At 34.8% G+C, this 20,553-nt stretch overlaps 1 protein-coding gene across 4 annotated transcripts in view; it reads left to right on the top strand.

The window, feature by feature from the left end:
* FYB (FYN binding protein) overlaps positions 1–20,553 on the top strand; it is a 179,829-nt gene that overhangs the window by 135,068 nt on the left and 24,208 nt on the right. For all 4 annotated transcript variants that reach the window (XM_011966185.1, XM_011966203.1, XM_011966194.1 and 1 more), the window contains 8 exons: positions 6,500–6,546; positions 8,423–8,442; positions 8,995–9,029; positions 9,948–10,068; positions 12,669–12,828; positions 13,334–13,475; positions 17,085–17,107; positions 19,978–20,044. In XM_011966185.1, the coding sequence (XP_011821575.1) occupies positions 6,500–6,546; positions 8,423–8,442; positions 8,995–9,029; positions 9,948–10,068; positions 12,669–12,828; positions 13,334–13,475; positions 17,085–17,107; positions 19,978–20,044 (615 nt within the window). The remainder of the gene's footprint in view (positions 1–6,499; positions 6,547–8,422; positions 8,443–8,994; positions 9,030–9,947; positions 10,069–12,668; positions 12,829–13,333; positions 13,476–17,084; positions 17,108–19,977; positions 20,045–20,553) is intronic.

Below are 20,553 nucleotides of genomic sequence, written 5' to 3'. Positions count from 1 at the left end.
CGGAAGTAACTTGCAATCGTGTCACTCAAGTCAGGATGTCTTAAGAGCATAAAAGATTTGAGACAGGTGAGAATCAGAAATCCTAAATAACTTTGAAAATAAAGTAGCTGAGGCCAAAGTTATATTGTATTTTAAATTTAAATACACACACACACACATATGTACAAAAGTTTAGCTGGGCATGGTGGCACATGCCTGTTGTCTCAGCTACTTGGGAGGCTGAGGTGGGAGGATCCCTGAGCCTGAGAGATCCAGCCTGCAGTGAGCCGTGATCTCACCACTGCACTCCAGCCTGGGGGACAGAGTGAGATCCTGTCTCCAAAAAACACAAAAGAAAAGAAAAGAAAAGAAAAATATAGAGGGCAACAGTTTTACATCTTTATACGTCAGGAAATAAGACACTAATAAGCGTTCTAAAAATGACAGTCATTAACTTTACTTTTCCTGTTTAATTCTACATGCTATCACATAAAAACAAAGATCTATAGTGAGAGGCCTTATTGAATAGATCTATTATCATAACTGGTAAGCTTCCTTTTCTTCTCCTTCACCCCCTCCCTCTGCTCAGTTTCTTATGACTTGGGCTGTGACTGGTTCCATTGTTTTTCTCTTACTCTCTCTATGGGGCTTTTCTCAATGCTTGGAACCCTTGGTGAAATTGCTGACAGTTTGATCTGAATTTACTCAGTGCACCTGCATCTATTTCTCTTCCTCATCTCTTTTCCTTTTATTCTTCACCATCATTGCTATTATAGTCACTATTTCATATTTATTGAACATTTTAATAATATACATATTATACATTCAGGCCCATATAAAGTGGCACTAAGATTCATATTTTAGGTCCATAAATAAAACAAATGTGTGCAGGTAAACATTGTCTACAAGTAATAAATGCTTTGCATAAATGTGCAGACACACATGTATGAATATGCTATGCAAATACCCTTCCTTTTAGAAGTATTTGTTATTCATACAGGTGTTTTAGGAAGTAAATTGCTTAAATCTGGTGGTCTTTTTGATTTAACATCCTTTTCACCAATGATCATTTGCTTTAGTAATAAAAGTTAGTCTCTTGGTATTATAAGAATATTGTTAATTCATCAAAAAAATCAAAAACCTATCATGACAGGAATTATTCTAATAACTTTCTAAAAAGATAATCATAACAATAAATTAACTAGCAAAGTGACAATCCCTTTCCTTAAGGAGTTTATGCCCTGGTAGTGAAAAGAGAGACCTGAAGCAATTAATCTATAATTACAAAGGAATATAGAATAATCACTATAACGGATGGATGGATGGATGATGCAGAGAAGCAAAGCAATGATTAGGCTTAAGGAAATCAGGGACAACTTCACAAAGGAAGGACTGTTTAAAGGAGAGGCTTAAAGAATGGAGGCCAGGTACGGTGGCTCATGCCTGTAATCCTAGCATTTTGGGAGGCAGAGGCGGGTGGATCACCTGAGGTTAGGAGTTTGAGACCAGCCTAGCCGACATGGTGAAACCCTGTCTCTACTAAAAATACAAAAATTAGCTGGGCATGGTGGCAGGCGTCTGTAGAATCCCAGCTACCCAGGAGGCTGAGGCAAGAGAATCACTTGAACCCTGGAGGCAGAGGTTGCAGTGAGCCGAGCTTATACCACTACACTCCAGCCTGGGCAGCAGAGTGAGACTCTGTGTTTAAAAAAAAAAAAAGTAAAAGTAAAAGAAAGAAAGAAGGAAAGAAAAGAATGAAAGGACTGCAAGCAGGGGATGCTGAGAAGGGAGGATTATTCCAAAGAAGGGAAGCGTGGGCTGAGCATGAAGGAACAGGAAACCAGACAGAGTTCAGACAGCATATGAGTTTACTGTTCATATGTGAGAAGATAATGTAAGAAAAGGAAATATGAGAAATAAAGCTTTACAGGGCAAGGTTGTATGCCATAAAAAGAGCTATGGATTTTACTCTGTACAATGTCAGTGTATTTTAATGTCTTAGGTATTTTCATATTTTTAATTAATATTCAATTCATCAAAGTTAGTAATGCAAAGGCCTATTTTACTTTAAGTACTTAAATTTATATTATGTGACTTGTTATTTTATTTATACATCTAGTAATTTGTATTTAAATTAGAATTATTTTTGGGGGATCTTTGATTAATGATTGGACAACTCACATGGCTCAAATTAAATTCTTTCAAATCAATAGTTCTGCTTATAAATGTGGTTAATGAAACTTCCTTTGATGTTTCATATTGTATGTATATATTAACATATTTAATTTCATTTTTAAACATTCCAAATATCTGAATGAACACATTTAATCACCCCACTAAGCAAAATCCTCTCAAGAATTTAAATGACTCCCGTAACTCTATTAAATTGAACCATATCCAGTTCCCATAAATATCCAATAGTATTTGCAATTAGATTTTTCTTATACTTTTTATGAAGTATATTTATTGCAAAAAAATTTTAAGCATATAAAAGGCAGGAAGAATAGTTATAATGAGCCTCCATGTTCCTTTCACCAACTTCGACAACTATAAACTCATGACCAATCTTGTCTTATCTATACCCTCACCCACTTGCCTCTTATAATATTTTGAAACTAATACAAAACATCATGTAATTTCATGTATAAATATTTCAGTATGTGTTCCTAAAAAAATAGATTCTGTGCATTAATATAAAATACCGAGTCAGTGTTCAAATTTCCAGTTATCTCTTACAACATGTATGTCTTTTAAGTTGTTTGAATAAGAATACAAAGTATACACATCTTTGTTGGCATATATGTTTTGTGTCTGTTGTTCCTTTTTTTTTTTTTTTTTTTGAGACAGAGTCTCGCTCTGTCATCCAGTCTAGAGTGCAGTGGCATGATCTTGGCTCACTGCAACCTCCACCTCCCAGGTTCAATAGATTCTCATGCCTCAGCTTTCCAAGTAGCTGGGATTACAGATGCCCACTACCACACCCAGGTAATTTTTGTATTTTTAGTAGAGACAGGGTTTCACCATGTTGACCAGGCTGGTCTTGAACTCCTGACCTCAGATGATCCACCCACTTCAGAAGACTCCCAAAGTGCTGGGATTACAGGTGTGAGCCACCATGCCCGGACTGTTATTCTCTTTTAAGATATAGGTTCACTCTCCATGTCTTTTTTTAATTCTTTGCAATTTATTTGCTGAGGATATCAAGTAGTTTGTGGATACTATAGTTCCCCATCATCTAGATTTTGCTGATTGCTCTCTATAATATAGCTATATGTCCCTCTCTCCTCTGTATTTCCTATACATTGACAGTAGGAGGTAGAGGTGGCTTGATCAAATTTACTTCTTTTATTTTTTGGTGTATTCTTTAATCTGGAACTAATAATGTTTGCTTGACTCTCCTTTTTTGATGTGAGCAGCCATTGACACTCAATACCTAGACTCCTTAATGTTTCACCTAAAATTTAGAAAGTCTAAACCACAAATTTTAAATTGATGTGACAAGTCTAACTGAATATTTTCTAATGTAACAAATCTCTTAAATATTACAAATATGTAAAAAAATTGACTGTACATACATTGTCTCAATGGTTATAAAACTTATTCCACACATTGTTTTTACTATGAGTTTGGTTTATTCCATCATGTCTGTATTTAATTCTGAATGTTCCAAGGATGAAAAAGGCTCACTAAAGAAAGCAGTGTCTTGTCATGACAAATTTAATGAGTTAATTAACAGGGCCTTTACACTTACTCAAATAGAAAGCTAAGCATATATAAGTTAAATTTTTAATTTTCTATTTTTTAAAGTGAATTTATTAGATTAACAGTTACTGCCTACCTATATTTATCATCTCAAGTAGAGACTGAGATAGATATCCATGACAGTTTTTCCTGAGTTACAAATGTACCCACTGAGCCCATTTTATGGTTTTAGTGATAAAAAGGCACTTCCAGCCCACATTCTTCAAATGTGGTGAAACACACATTTTGCAACCAGCATCTCAAGTAATGTTTAAGTAATATTCTTTCCTAACTCTTTAAGGAGTTTGACTATTGGACATGAGAGTGATATAATCATATTTTTGTGTTAGAAAGATGGCAAAAGTTGGAGAAGGGACTATCAGGATAGGGAAGAGAAGGAGTAATTCTGATTACTAGAACACTGACCAGATGGCTGCTGCAAAAGCCCACTCCAGAGATAATATAATCCTAATTTTGTGTCTAGCGGGAGAGAGGAGAAATGGAAGAGGGAAGTGAATTAGTATAAGGAACTGATGTAATTTGATGATTGATTTGGCATGGGACTGAAGATGAGTGAAAAACAAAGGATGAGTTGCTGCTTGATGGATATGTGAATTGTGGTGCCTTTCACCAAGAAAAGAAACCTAGTAGGGAGAGCAGGTTTAGGCTGGGCTAAAAGGGGGAAACCTCAGTTTCTGAGATGGTAATATGGAACTGGCTGTAGGACACCCAAGATGTATACATTTGAATCGGAAACTCAGAAGGGAAGGCTGGGCTAGAGATTTCAACATGGAATTCGCCAACATTAAGATCATATATAAAGCTGTGGAGGTACATGAAACCGTAGGAAAAACTGCAAAGTGAAAAAAGAAGAAGAGAACCAAGACCAGGACACAACAGAACATCATCATTTAAAAGATAAGTCAAAAGAAAATAAACCACAGAGAAAATTGTGGGGTAGTAGCCAGAGAGACAAGAAGTGAGTCAGGAGCTATTTCTCATGGAAACAAACAAAGGAAACTCAAAGAGGGTAAAATGGCCAATACTGTCCAGGGCCACAAAGCAATCGAGTAAGATGCAATTTGAGAGGGTCCAGTGGATTTGGTAGCGAGTATTTTTAAGAATAGTCTCAGGGAAGAAGTGGCAATAGAGGAAAGATTGCAGTTGGGAAAGAAATGTGTGGGAGGAGAGGAAGTAGAGTCAGTGAATAAAGACAACTTTTTCTTAGCTTGGTTGGATAAAGGAGGAATATCTTGTGGTAATGTGAAGAATTCACAGAGGTAAAGTGAAGTGTTTGTTTCTTATGGAAACAGTAACTTGGGCTGAGGGGGAAAACAAAGAATGAGAGATTTAAGGGCAAAGAGTGAAGTAAGCAGAATATAAGTAATAAAGCAACACATGGGAGAAAGGGGGTAATCGATGGAGTAAAATTACTGAGAATTCAGATGAAATTAATAGCACAGGTTCAGAGAGTATAGAGAAGGTAAGGACGGGTATAACTGAAGATGAGTTTGTGGGTTAAGAAAATGTATTTTCTTAAGAGAACTCACACCTAATGACTGCTATTTTATCAGTGAAATAAGAAACAAGGTCATCTGATTATAGGGGAGCAGAGAGGAATCTCAGATTGAAGAAAGTGGTAAACATTTTTAATAGGTGTGGAGAAGGATGATGCAAGAGAAGGCTGACTACACAAAAAAGAGTGATGAGATTGTAGAAAAGCAGAGGGGGATACAGCTGAGATTTCATACCAATTGTTTGTAATGTCCAGAGTCAGTAAAATTGACAGCAATTTTCTTCAGTTACGTTAATTAACCTGAGAATAGGAATAGAAAATACAAATGGTCATATACATAAATAGGGATTTGTGGGGCCCAGGTATCAGTAATGCTATTAAGGGCAATTAGAGTGAAGCGGTTGGAATGAAGCACCTTGGAGTTCAGGGTGATAAAAGTGAAGCCAAGACGAAACCATCTGGAGAAAAGGAAGGAGTCAGGGATTGGAACTGTATTATTTATTTATTTATTTATTTATATATTTATTTATTTTGAGACAGAGTCTTACTCTGTTGCATAGGCTGGAGTGCAGTGGTGCCATCTTAGCTCATTGCAACCTCTGCCTCCCAGGCTTAAGCAATTCTTCCACCTCAACCTCCTGAGTAGCTGGGATTATAGGTGTGCAGTACCATGCCAGGCTAATTTTTTGTATTAGGTCGGTGCAAAAGTAATTGTGGCCTTTACCATTCATTTTATGGAAAAAACCATAATTACTTTTGCACCAACCTAATATTTTTAGGAGAGACGGCATTTTGCCCTGTTGCCCAGGCTGGTCTGGAATTTCTGACTTCAAGTGATCCATCTGCCTCAGCTTCCCAAAGTGCTGAGATTACAGGCGTGATCCATGGTGCCCAGCCCTAGAACTAATTCTCTTTTGTATATGTACCGTAGAACCAATTACATGCCCTCATAATCCCAGAATTGAAGTGTTGATTTACTGCCAATTTAATGGAAAACATATTACCCTCCAGAAGCAATGAATGAATTGTATGAGTCTACTATGAATGGATGGTACTATACTCAAGTTTCCCAATTCTCCATTTTCTTCCACAGAAGCAGCATAAATATAAGGCTAAAGCCTATGCTAGTGATGTGTGAAGCTTTAAATCAGGGCAAATATTCAAGAGAAAAGAATAATTCACAAAATAATCCTTTTCTCTTTTTCATTGTAAAGTGAGCATCTGCTTGTTCCATGTTCACTGTTTCTTCTTTCTTGTTTTCAGAAACCTTGTCAATGAAGACAATCAAGATGGTGTCATGCACTCTGATGGTAAAGGACAAAAACATATTTTATTTATTTATTTGTAAACTCAGGTACAGAAGTTTGAGCTATTCATTCTTATAGGTTCATTAATAGGTCATTATTATCATTGGTCTGTGCAGGGCCCCTCTCTTGTTTCATTTGTTTATTCCCTCTTATCCTCATAACTCACTTCCTTTCTCCTCCTTCCTTACTACAGACAAATATTCGAACATATTTAATGTGTATGCATGTTTGCACAAATTCTTCACATATTGTGACGTGTATGCATCTATTTAGTTCACAGAAAGCATATATTATAGGTTTCTCTAGTATTTTTGTACAATCGGGATAATGTGGTTTTGGGGCCCATTCATATCACTATGTGTGTGTTTAGTCTGTTGCTGTTAACGACTGCACAGTACTCCATGGTAGGCATCCATATTTCACTTGCCTCAAACTCACTGGTACCACAAACAACAATGCAATGCACCTTCTTGTATACATCGCCATGCGGACATCTCAGAGACTTACCTTTAAGATATATATCCCGCAGTGGAATGGTTGCTCAGAGCTATGGAATACTTAGATTGACCGAGTATGACTGGCATGCTCTCCAGAAGAGGTTGACCGAGTATGACTGGCATGCTCTCCAGAAGAGATGCATCTCTCTACACTCTCATCAATCGGTCCTGTTACTCAGTTTTCCATTTTTCTTTTATGTGTATCAAATTATATCTCCTTTGAATTTCTATATCTCTGCTTACTCTTGAGTTTGAGCACTTTATTTGCTTGTTAGCCTTTGTGGTTTCTTCTTCTGTAAGTTGCCAGTTTCTACCTTTTGACCCTTTTTTTCTTGGAAGTGGTATATTTTTCTAGTTGACTTGTAGGAGTTCCTTTATATTTCAGACATTAATGTCATGTCAATTTCCAACACTGCAAATATCTTCTCCCATTTGGTCAGTTATCTATTAACTTAGCCCATGCTGTCCTTCATTGAACGTAAATAAATTTTGATATAATCAAATGTATTAATTTTGCCTTGTCATTTATGCTATTTAAGAAGTCCTTTTTCCAGGAAAATAAGAATATTCTCATTTTTTTCCTGTAGACTTTATCACATGACTATATTTAGGTCTTTGATCTCTTTGCAGTCCCCTTTGAGGAGTTAGTAGAAATCCAGGATTGCCTCATGCATGGAGCTAGTTTTCTCTTTACTGTCCTCTAAACAATCCATCATTTTCTCATTAGAGTGCTACCTTTATATCATATCAGCTCTATGTGTGTGTATGTGTATATTATGGGCCTGTTTATGTACATTTGTGTATGTCACTGAATTTTCTGCTCTATTACATTGTTCTAGTTGCCTGTTATTATACAAACACCACACTGTTTTTATTATTAATATTATTATATTATTCCTCTTAATATTGGATTATGTTTCAATATTCAGTAATTAGTTTTGATATTACACTGATCTCTTGAGTATTAATTTTTTTAAATCCAATTAACTTGATTTGTTTGATACATAAAAACAAATCCTTGGGAACTAATAAGTAAAAAGGTGTGAAACAGTGACTTTTTTATACCTTGTTCCATACAAGTGCATCAAACCAAATGGACATCCCTTTTCATAAAGGTAATAGTGTATTAATCATTTCTTGGCCTTTGCATTATTTGATGAAAGCCAATGAAATGATTTTATAATTAAGTCACCATCATCAAATAAAAGCCATAGTAAAGATCTAAAGTACATATTTTATTTTCTATTTCTGTATCTTTGATAAAGCGTTAAGTTCTGTTAGATTATGAACTATTTTGAATATTATTATATTATATCCAATAATCTTACATTAAAGTGCTTCCTTATTACAAATGTATTAAATTTTTTTTTTTAATATTTTAGGTGCTGGAAACCTAGATGAGGTCAGATTTTTCTCTCTTCTCATATTATACTGATATAATTAGAATATTTCACAAGTATTATGATTCACTCCATATTGGTACAAACCAAACAGATGAAAATTCTTATGAGTAATGATAGTTTTCCATTTCTAATCTTATTTCATCTAAAATGCTTAAGACGTTACATACCAATCATCACACTGACTCATTATAATGCTGTAGTGCTGAACATAAACTTAAGTCTGACTACACGTCAGATTTATATAGCAAGATAGAAAAGGAAATCTTTTTGTTTTTGCTTTCCCAGTCTATTTCTAAGGAGAAAAAAAATATTTTAAACAAGCCAAACTTACATACAGTGCAAGTTGTTTTACTGAGTATTTGAATTATTCTTTCAAAAATAATTCATAGTATGGTTCCTTTAAGTACTTATTCCTCTGGACCATTTAATACGTGGTTCAAATTATAAAAAATTTACATTCTTGCCTTTATTTTAAGTCTAAGCAATGTAATATGTGTGTGTTAACTTTTTAAATAACAAAAATTAATCATTATCAATATTTTTCTTTACAGGAACAAGACAGTGAAGGAGAAACATATGAAGACATGTATGAATTACACTTTTTACCATGGCAGTTTTCTTCAAAGATGAATACAATGTTTTGTATGAGGGATAGTGGATACATAGCAACACTAGGAGGGAAGCTTGATTTTTTCAAATGACTGTCATATAACTTTTATTTCAATTTAAAGGACCAAAAATTATTTAGTTCTCTAAGAGTTCTACGAAGAACTCTGTTAAAAAGCTGTTGTATGAGAGGCCAGAGACGTGCCTATGAGATAAACCACAGTCAGGAAATCAAAGACAGAAATCTGATTTCTTACTCTTAGTGTATCCTTGCGCAGATGAGTTCATTTACATTACGCCTTCTTCACCTGAACAGAGCTCCACCCACAGGGGTGCTATGAAAAATAATTTATCATGGCGCCCAGATGCCAAAGTGTCAACTGCTAAAGTGAAAAGATGTTAAAAAAAGAAGTTTCTTGGAAAGTGGGTGAAAGTAGAAATGAATATATTATCTTACTTTATCATATGTTGATCTCAGATACCTTAATTTTCTCTACCTGGTGTTTATTCAACTAACTCTGACTCAAGTTTCGGAGCCAAGGTTTGCATGTGTACCTGTGAATGCACAGGCACATGTGCATATGAAAGAGAGAAAAAGAGACAAATTCTATTTATGCGAACATACAGCAAGAATGGGGCCTTTATAAATGGTGGCTTCCACTTGTTGGCACAAGTTGTCAGGGAAAGCAGAGCCTTTAGAAGATATCCTCAGCTGTGTGCCTCCTACTGGTTTTAAAAATAATCTCACACATTCTGGATTTTGAGAACCTTTGCCTTTTTACCTTCATCTGTACTTCAGATACCACCTTTTCTGCTATGAGTAGAAACTTCTAGGTAGGGAGTTCTGACACATCAACACCTGCTGATGCGAAAACAACCTAACAATTTTTATTCACAGAGAAGCATCCAAAGAAAGAGAGAAGAAAAGAGAAAAGGAGGAAAAGAAGAGATTAGAGCTGGAGAAAAAGGAACAGAAAGAGAAAGAAAAGAAAGAACAAGAAATAAAGAAGAAATTTAAAGTAAGGGCTTGCTTGCTAATGGGTGAAAGAATAACATCTTTTTATACCTTTCACACAAAAGGGGTACCATTCTTGAAACCTTACATAGTTGAAGAATTACTCATTGTTTTCTAAAGAGTAATTATCTTCATAACAGTACTTTTTTGTCCAATACACCGTCTTATCCCTTAACTAATATAATAAAATTTAAAAAAATATGGTGGTTCATAATTAGTGGGCACCCAGGAAATTTATGTGGATTGAGTGAATGAATATTTACTTTTTCAAACCCATCTTGGCTCTCCCCATAATGCATTTCATATTAGCCTACTTATACTATGAATTAGCATCACACACATAAATATCCCTATGGTATGTATTATAGTGGGGTATTGGACACAGGTGTCTCCAGGGTGAACCAGACCTGTCTCAGAATAAGATTTCCATGAGCTACTCTAATTGCTAGTATCTAAACATGAGTTACATTATTGCCTTTATTTTAAGTCTGTGTACATGCTGACTTCTGATACCTGCTGTTTCTCATCCCTCTTTGTCTATGTGGATTCTGACCCCTGCATTCTCTGATCTCTGGTAATTGTGTGTCTTCTACCATTACTACCACCAGTAAACGCTACACTCATGGGCTATTTTCTCCTGGCTACACTATCTTTGATGACATGGCTCCTCTGGCATGGGTCTGGCATGTCAGACATATTTAGGGTGATTATCTGAATTACAAAATTATTCTTTCAAAAAGAATTCACAGTATGGTTTCTTTAAATATTTATTTCTCTGGAGCATTTAATATGTGGCTCAAATTTTTAAAAAATGATTTATATAAAACTTCCCAGAATATTTATTGTATTAAAGCAAAGGTTCAAAGCATGGTGCAAGGAAAACATATAGCATCAAGTCAGTTAGACGAACTGATTCAAATTCCAGTGGTACATACAAGTTATGTAATCTCGGGCTTATCACTTAACTTTTCTGAGCCACTGATGCTTAATCTTTTAAGGGAGAATAAATGATACTACTCCAGAAAGTGTGTTACGGAACTAAAATAATGCATAGCAGGCACTGTATCATAAGATTCTCATTTGATTTTGAAAAAGCTCGCTATATATAAGTAAAATTATGATTACAGTATTAATATTAGAACATTTTACTTACACAGAATGCATGACTACCAATGTTTATATTTTCAAGGGAAAAAATAATTTCAATTAATTTATGAAAAATCTATATAGCATACTTTCCATGGAGAGCTTGTTTGTAGATTTAAAGGAATTATGTGAAGTTTTTCCATATGTTTCTTTTGGAGAAATCAGCTTTACATTATTTCACTCATTCATTCAAATAATATTTTTAGTGAGAAAAGATAGGGTATGGAAATCATACCATTAAATATGAACTTAAAAGTCTGTCAAGACTAGGACTTCACCAGCTATATTCCTTTCACAAGATGATAATACATAATAGGTAAAAAAAAAAAATTAAATAAATATGAGAACTGAGCCTCATCAGCATCATGGCATATCATAATTTAACTTACATTCTTTTCTTTATTTCTTAGTAGTACATGATAATGATATATGTTTATTATTAATGTCATCATAAATTCAATAAATTAAAGGTAGAGCTTCTTCAAAAGTCGTAATGCATATTTGCATATTTGCATATCAAAATATTCAAGAAATTCTGTTGAAAAGACACCAATTTAGGATTAGAAAATTAAGAATATGGGATTCATGGTCTAACCAAGATCATTACCCTTCTATCAATAAGCCACCATACTATTCAGAATATTAATTTTAAAGACCTCATGTAACATTTGCTTGCTATTTTTTGATTTGCAAGCTCATTTCTGAAATTTTGTCTTATTTACAGCAGGTAATGGCTGCTTCAATTTTACAAACAATGAAAGGGGAGAAAACTCCATCTTCCAAATGGAGTCCTGGCATATTCCATAAAGACACGTAGCACACAGCATGGATTGTTGTACATAAGTGCTATTCAGTTATTGGGGGCTGCCTTTACAGGCCTCTTGCAGAATTCCTAGGCCAACAGATCCCTGCCTCACTCTCCTGACCCCATGCACATATTCACCTGTCCTTAACTGGTCCTGCTTGGCCCCTGTAATTTTTTCATAACCCCTTCTGTAAGAAAAATATTCACCCTCAATTTCTTTTCTTTTTTTTGAGACAGAGTCTCGCTCTATCACCCAGACTGGAGTGCAGTGGCCGGATCTCAGCTCACTGCAAGCTCTGCCTCCCGGGTTTATGCCATTCTCCTGCCTCAGCCTCCTGAGTAGCTAGGACTACAGGCGCCCGCCACCTCGCCCGGCTAGTTTTTTGTATTTTTTAGTAGAGATGGGGTTTCACCGCGTTAGCCAGGATGGTCTCGATCTCCTGACCTTGTGATCCGCCCGTCTCGGCCTCCCAAAGTGCTGGGATTACAGGCTTGAGCCACTGCGCCCAGCCCTCAATTTCTAGTTAAACCCTGTAAATGTTGGTTATAGGTAGGTTCACAAGTTGTAGATTTAGTATCTTTCAAAATTGCATTCCTTAAAGATTTTCTAAATTATAAGGAAATCTTTTCTGATTATTGTTTTCTCTTTGCAGCTAACAGGCCCTATTCAAGTCATCCATCTTGCAAAAGCTTGTTGTGATGTCAAAGGAGGAAAGAATGAACTGAGCTTCAAGCAAGGAGAGCAAATTGAAATCATCCGTATCACAGACAACCCAGAAGGAAAATGGCTGGGCAGAACAGCCAGGGGTTCATGTGAGTGCAAATTTTTCTATGGCTTCAAAGTGTTTTCTTTGTGAGGCAATATTCAATGTGCATGTTCCTCCAGAGCTCCTCATAGGCACCAAGTTAGGAGTACTTTATAGAGTGGACAAAGGGAGGAAAATGTTAAATGGCAGGTATAGTTCCGTCTTCACCTCATCTGTTATCTTCATTGTGGGAAACAATGTAAAGTTTTATATTATTCCAGGAGGAACAAACAGCATTAGGTTTTTCATTGATGTTAAAAAGAAAAAATGCTTCATGTGAATCACTTTAGAATATTTAAAATAGAAGGTAGGCTTACATTAAACTACAACAGGATTAGACTTTGACAGAGTACAGTAAAATGTGGGTCTACCTGGGAGGTCTACAAATCAGAACTACAAGAAAATAAATCAGGGGAAAGTTTAAAGAGCAAATGTGCAATTGATATTTTATTCACAACTTTAAAATATTTCAACTACAGTTGCCTGAACATAAACCTTTCCCTTTTTGGTAGATGGCTATATTAAAACAACTGCTGTAGAGATTGACTATGATTCTTTGAAACTGAAAAAAAACTCTCTTGGTGCCCCGTCAAGACCTATTGAAGATGACCAAGAAGTATATGATGATGTTGCAGAGCAAGATAATATTAGCAGGTACGTGCAAGTGCATATTGTAGAACAGATCAAACTGTCTCCTTGTCAGAAATTTTGTATATTAAGATCCTAGAATTTTACCCTCCATAACTCCTACTGCTCTCTATCACTAAACTAAATGACCACTTACAATAACCCCAACATGAGTGAAAGGTCATTTGAAACTCTATAGTCTTTCTTTTGATTATATGCATCAAATGCTACTTGAAATATAGTGGGCCATTTGCCAGATCTTGTAAAATGTGTTGTCATTCTACAACACTTTTATAATGTTCATTATGACTTGATTTTAGGGATATGCCTAATAGAAATATGATTTGGTAAAATATGAAGCATAAAATATAAAATTTAGCCCATTTTTTCTCATAGATCTCTAATTCTAAATATATTTGTTATTTTTTGAAAATATGACAAAAAATGATTTTTATGGTAACCTCAGTTTGCTCTTTAAAAGTAAAAACTCTGTTTTTTTTTTAATGATCCCTAGGTATCAATTAAGGGTCCAACTTTCCATGGCCCATTTCACTAGATTAAAATGATCTTCACTTCAAGAATTATGGGAACACCTTCCTGGTATAGAGGAACAGAATAGAACATCTTTTCTGGAGGACCAATGAGAAGAGATTGGCCATGCCTCCCTTGTAACTCTCCTTCTCTTCTTTCCTTTCTCAGTCTTCTGCTTCCTTTCTCTCTCCATCTCTCCTCTTCTTCTTTTTGTTCCAGCTCTTATTTTTGTCATTCTTTTGTCTCTTTTGTACTTTTCCGTTCCCTTTCTCCTTTCATTCCTTCTTTCCTCCAATACCTCCATTTTCAGTTAAAGCCATAATCCCCTTAAGTTGAAAGGAAAAAAGAAGGAAAATCTCTAGTCCAGTTCAGAATTTTTATTTTTTTGATGACTCCCCTGTAAAACTAGGAAACCCCCATTATGATCCTAAAATACATAACCTGTGCTAGCTCTTCACCTGGGTAAAACTGTATCTGCATTCTTCAAAACTCAAATTCCAAAGGAAGCAATCTTCATTGTCAGCCATTTCTAAAACACCAAATTAGTAATACACTGAAAAAGCACATGAAGAATTAAATATTCCTCTTATGATCTTTTATATCAGAGTATCAATTAAACTTGTTATGCCACGTTCTAGCAGTTTTGTCTTTCTAAAATGAATTACAGTCTGCTATGGCTTCTTACCATGTTCTAAACATAAATTATGCAACATATACCAAAATATACAATGCATGCACTAGAGTTTGGAGATCATTAATTGACTTTAGTCAAACATCAACCTAGTGTGAATCTGTAAATGCCAGTTTTCGGGTCAGATGAAGTTCCAAATTGTCATATTCTATAACTTTCAGAATTTTCATAAGTATGTCAAGTATATTACCAATGTATATACTTTGCATGTGCCTTTTGTTTGTTTTTCAAAAAGCACATTTCCTTAATTTTTGGTGAAAGAATTCCAGTTACATTAATGAACGCATATTTACACTGATGTGCATACTCAAGAAAAAATAATAAAACCAGGAAAAAAATGATATTCTTAAAATGAAACTTTGTTTAACCATATTGGGTGACTATTTCCCAAAACTAGCATTATCACCTTTTCCCATTTTATTGAATCCATACATACCATAACTCTAAAAACCTGCTCTACTTCAGTAAACATGTAACAAAAAAAGCATCTTATATTTAGTAAAAGCAGGAAGTTAGAAGAGTTGTATGGTTTTAATGCTCAGTATCTTAAATGAGTATAGCTCCACAATATTTACTAGCCTCTAGCCCTTCTTATACACCCTTAATAAGAAAATTAAAGAAGAAGCCATTTCTATACATGTTTTATTTTTGAAACTGCAGCTGCTGCTGACAGAGATCTCATAACAGAACATGCTTTGTTCTTAGAAAAAGGGAAGATGCTGAGTGTAGCCGGCAGCTTGCCCTGGCAAGAAGAGGAAGAGAAGGCATCATCTTCTCCCTCCTGCTCATGACTCCTGACTCAGGCACTCTACTGGCTCTTTCCTGATTCCCTAGAGTGAAGAGCAATGGCTGTGAGTGCTTCAAACTCAGGGAGCAGACTTGAGGCTTCAAAGCACAGCCCCTGACAGCTGTCCTTCTCTTTTTCTTCTCCACTAAAGCAGTATCTACAGCGAATATGAAACATTGAAGAAAAGGGAATTGCAAACGCAAATACCTCTCTACCATTTCATAGCAAACCTTCTTCCTTTCATATATACATCTCTCTCCCTCTCCTCTCCTGTCATGCCCTGCTCCTTCTACCTCTTCTTCACTTCATCAAATATTATACATTCTAAACGACCATTTTAGGAAATTGAATAATTGCTCTAGACATGAAATAAAACAGGAGCTTTGCTCCTTATTCCAACAACCCTGTTCTTTGGAAATTGGTATAAAAATCCAAGATGAAAAGTATCTGCCAAGAGTGGCAGCCAAGCAGAATGCAGCTCTTCGTATAATTCCAACTGCCTGCTTCATGCATCAAGCTCAGAGGGAAGAGTCAGGAAAAATAAATGTCAAAATGGTACATAAGCAAGTGAGAGTGTACTGCAACTTCTTCAAAAAGCAGTTCCTTATTTATATAGGAAGACATTTATAGCATGTTTTCCTACAGAGTTCCTGACAGCAACTTTATGTTTTTATTTCAAATTTAACAGGAGATCTGCATCAGATCAATTTCTTTCACTTACTTTTAACGTTAGGAAATCAGATATGAGTACTATATAATTGTCCTCTAAGACACTAACATTAAACTGTTATCTGTTGCTGGCAGATTAACCAACGTGGAAAACTGGGGGTATAGTGAGTGCAGCTAGATGTAAAAGTGGGCGTGGTCAAGTCACTTAATTTCTCAGAGCCTGGTTTCTTTTCTGTATAATGAAGGAATTGAAGAGATGACTTCTGGGATTTTTTCCATTCTCACAGTCTACATTTCCTTTGATCTCACAGAAATCACATTTTAGTGGGAGATATAGGCAGGAAAAGAGACAATTATAACATAAATGCTAAAATAGAGAAAATATATAATGATATGAAACTAAATAAGAAACATAGGCAATCTGGATTTAGAGAGTCAGCAGTCATACCAAATAAAAGCCCCCTGAATGAGAATTCAAGTTTTTGAAGTTCTCCCTTTAAAGAAAAATGACTGCTATTAGACTAAGAGTAAAATGCTATGGTCAAAATATATTGAAAGATAATTTAATTTAACACAATGATAATTGTGCTATGTGACTCATGGAATAATAATACCCTTGGGGCTTGTTTTAATGGTCCATCTAGTGAATGATGTAATAATGTATCATCTGAAAACAACCTCATAGAAAAATATCAAAAGCAAACAATATCATTTTGTATATCATATGTAGCATTATAATTAACTTAATTCTTGTTGTTTTTGTTTGTTTTGTTTTGTTGCCTTGTAATTACCCATCTATGATGATAAGAAACGTTTTTTCCTCTTCATATACAACATTCTAAGAACTTTCAACTGGAATGTTATTTCTCTTTTGAATAACTGATCAGAATATGTACCTGTCTTCTTCCTAGCTAAGTAATTCATAGATTAACTTCATATTTCTGGGTTTTTTTTCTAGCCACAGTCAGAGTGGAAGTGGAGGTAAGCCACATACTTCTTAAAATGACGTTTTACAATTGCTACATATATTGGCATGTATTTATGGAGAACATGTGTTATTTTGTTACATGCATAGAATGTGTATTGTTCAAGTCAGTGTATTTAGGCTATCCATCATCATGAGCATTTATCATTTTTATGTGTTGAGAACATTTCGAGTTCTCATTTCTGGCTATTTTGAAATGTATAATGTATTGTTGTTAATTATAGTCACCCTACTCTGTTATTAAGCATTAGAACTTATTCCTTCTATCTAACCGTATGCTTGTACCCATTCACCAATCTCTCTTCATGTCCCTCAAACACATTTTTACATCCCTTTCAGCCTCTGGTAACAATCACTCTACTCTCTACTTCCATGAAATAAACTTTTTTAGCTCCCACATATGTGTGAGTACATGCAGTATTTGTCTATCTGACTTATTCCACTTAATATGACCTCCAGCTTCATCCGTGTTGCTGCAAATGACATGATTTCATTCTTTTTTATGACCAAAGAGTATTTCATGGTGTATAGACCAAACTTTCTTTATCCATTCATCCAATGATAATTAGGTTGATTCTATATCTTTGCTACTGCGAATAGTGCTGCAATAAACTTGGGGGTGCAGATATCCATTTAATATACTGATTCCCTTTCCTTCAGAAAAATATCCAGTAGTGAGATTGCTGGATTGCACGATAGTTCTATTTTAAGTTTTTTTTTGAAAAATCTCCATGTTTTCCATAATGACTGTACGAATATATATTCCCACCGACAGTATGAGTTTCTTTTTTTCCACATCCTCGCCAGCATCTGTTATTATTTTTCTTTTTGATAACAGCCATTCTAATTGGGGTAAGATAATATCTCATTGTGGTTTTGATTTGCATTTCCCTGATGATTAGTGATGTTGAGCATTTTATCATATACCTGTTGGCCATTTGTATGTCTTCTTTTGAGAAATGTCTTTTTAGAACCTTTGCCTGCCTTTATATGGGATTGTTTGGGAATTTTGCTGTTGAGTTGATTGAGTTTTTGTATATTCTGAATATTCATCCTTTTGGGGATGAATAGTTTGCAAATGTTTTCTCCCATTCAACAAGTTGTCTCTTCACTCTGTTGATTGTTTGCTTTGCCGTACAGAAGCTTTTAGTTTAATATAATCCCATTTATCTATTTTTGTTTTTGTTGCCTGTGCTTTTGGGGTGTTAGTCATGAAATCTCTACCTAGACCAATATCTTAGAATGTTTTCCCTATGTTTTCTTATAGTTGTTTTATACTTTTAGGTCTTATGTTTAAATCCTTAATCCAACTTGAGTTGATTTTTGTATATGGTGAGACATGGGGCCTAGTTTTATTCTTTTACATATGGATATCCAGTTTTCTCAGCACCACTTACTGATGAGGGTGTTTTTTTCCCCAGTGTATGTTCTTGGTGCCTTTTTCTAAAATCAGTTGGCTATAAATATGTGGCTTTATTTCTGGGTTCTCTATTCTGTTTCATTGGTTTTTGTTTCTGTTTTTATACCAACGGTGTGCTGTTTCGGTTACAACAGCCTTGTAATATAATTTGAAGTCAAGGAGTGTGATGCTTCCAGCTTCATTCTTTTTGCTCAGGATTGCTTTGGCTATTAATGCTTTTTTTTATTGCATACAAATTTAAGGATTTTTTTTCCCTATTCTATGAAAAATGACATTGGTATTTTGATAGGGATTACATTAAATTTGTAAATTGATTTGGGTAGTATGGTCCTTTTAACAATATTAAATATACTAATATGTGAGCATGGGAAACCATGCACTTTTATGAGTAACTTCTTCATAAGTCTCCATCATGTTTGTGTATATTAATGAAAAAAATGCTTTCGTTTACAAATAATGAGAGAGATCTTAATATGATGGAAAGAACACTAACTTGAGAGTCAATAAACTGGATTCCAGAGCTGGCCACCAAGTGACTCTGAGTAAGCCACTTCTTTCTTTTAAGTTTGTTACAGACCAGATGGTGACTCCACTCCAGTGTGTTCAGGACAGTCTTGATTTATGCCAGTCATCAGAGCACAATTAAAAACAACATTCTCCTTCACTTTCAGACGTGTTTTTGTTTAGACAATAACCTATCTAGTCACCTTGACTGTAACTCAATGGCCCCTATATTTCCCAGCACCAAAATAAGGGATTTGATCTAACACCTTGCAGTGCGAAAGTTCTCATACTAAAAGTCAAATTTCAAGGTCATTCTACATATTTTTTGCACATAGAAACTACTCAATAAACAATTGTTAAGTAAATATCTGTCAAATAACAAGTCTCCTGAGGAGCGTAAAATAACAAATGAAACTGGAAACAGTTTAACTTTCAAAAATGTGTATTTAAAAAGTCACTTTTCACTTCTTTCTGTTTCAACTACCATCAATATTTACAAATTCACCTTTCATCCCACTGCTTTTCTTCACTTGTGTCCTGATCAGTATCTTTTCCTAAATGTCTCCTGACCATTAACTAGTTAGCTAGATTTATATCACCTCCTCACTTCTTTTTCCACAATAAATATTTAACTCCATCCCCTATTTAAGTTTACTTTTTCCAATGTTTTTGTACCCTCATTCCTTTCAACTGAAGTCCACAGTGCCTCTTAGCCCTCATTTTGTTATTGTAATTTCACCCCTAAGAATTCTTTATAAAATGATCAACAAAGTAAGTAATTATGGGATAGTAGGAAAATAGTGTTTTTTTATTTAAATGGCTTATATGAAAATGAAATGTTCTCTGCAGTTAAATAAGGAAGATTTATAATGAAAACCTGAGTGATCATTACATAACCAAATTATAAAATTAACAGAAGGTTTTCCTCCAATCCAAATGAAGGGATATTCCCTCCACCACCAGATGATGACATTTATGATGGGATTGAAGAGGAAGATGCTGATGATGGGTAAGAATAATCAGTGAACTGCTTTTTGCAAATTATTATATATACATTGAAATTTAGTTTTGATTTCCAGTTAAAATAAAAAGCAGAAAATAGTGTTCTTTCTTACATTACCCCAAATGATTTGAATGTTTAATTAACAGCAGTTGTAAACCGGGAAGTGTAATTGCACCACACTTCAAACAAAATGTTTGATTGTTTGGAAGAACCTCAATAACTATAGCAAAACAAGTGAAATGAAAAAAAAAAAAAGATAAATTACAGGTGTTGAGGATATTTTTAAGCCTTTTCTAATAAAGTCTTTATTGATCAATAATTTACTTTTACAACAGTCCCTGAAGAGTTTATCAGTTGCATAGCTATCCCTTGTGTAATAACATGATTATAATATAGGCAACCCAAATAAATTGAGACCTATGCTACCTATGGCAGAACCAGAATTGAATACTTAATTTTTTAGCTTAACAATAAATATCTGCTCATTTATAATAATTATAACAATTTATAAAAAT

Source organism: Mandrillus leucophaeus, unplaced genomic scaffold (assembly GCF_000951045.1).
Source record: "Mandrillus leucophaeus isolate KB7577 unplaced genomic scaffold, Mleu.le_1.0 Scaffold119, whole genome shotgun sequence".
Taxonomy (NCBI): domain Eukaryota; kingdom Metazoa; phylum Chordata; class Mammalia; order Primates; family Cercopithecidae; genus Mandrillus; species Mandrillus leucophaeus.
This window is presented reverse-complemented; position numbering and strand designations above follow the sequence as displayed.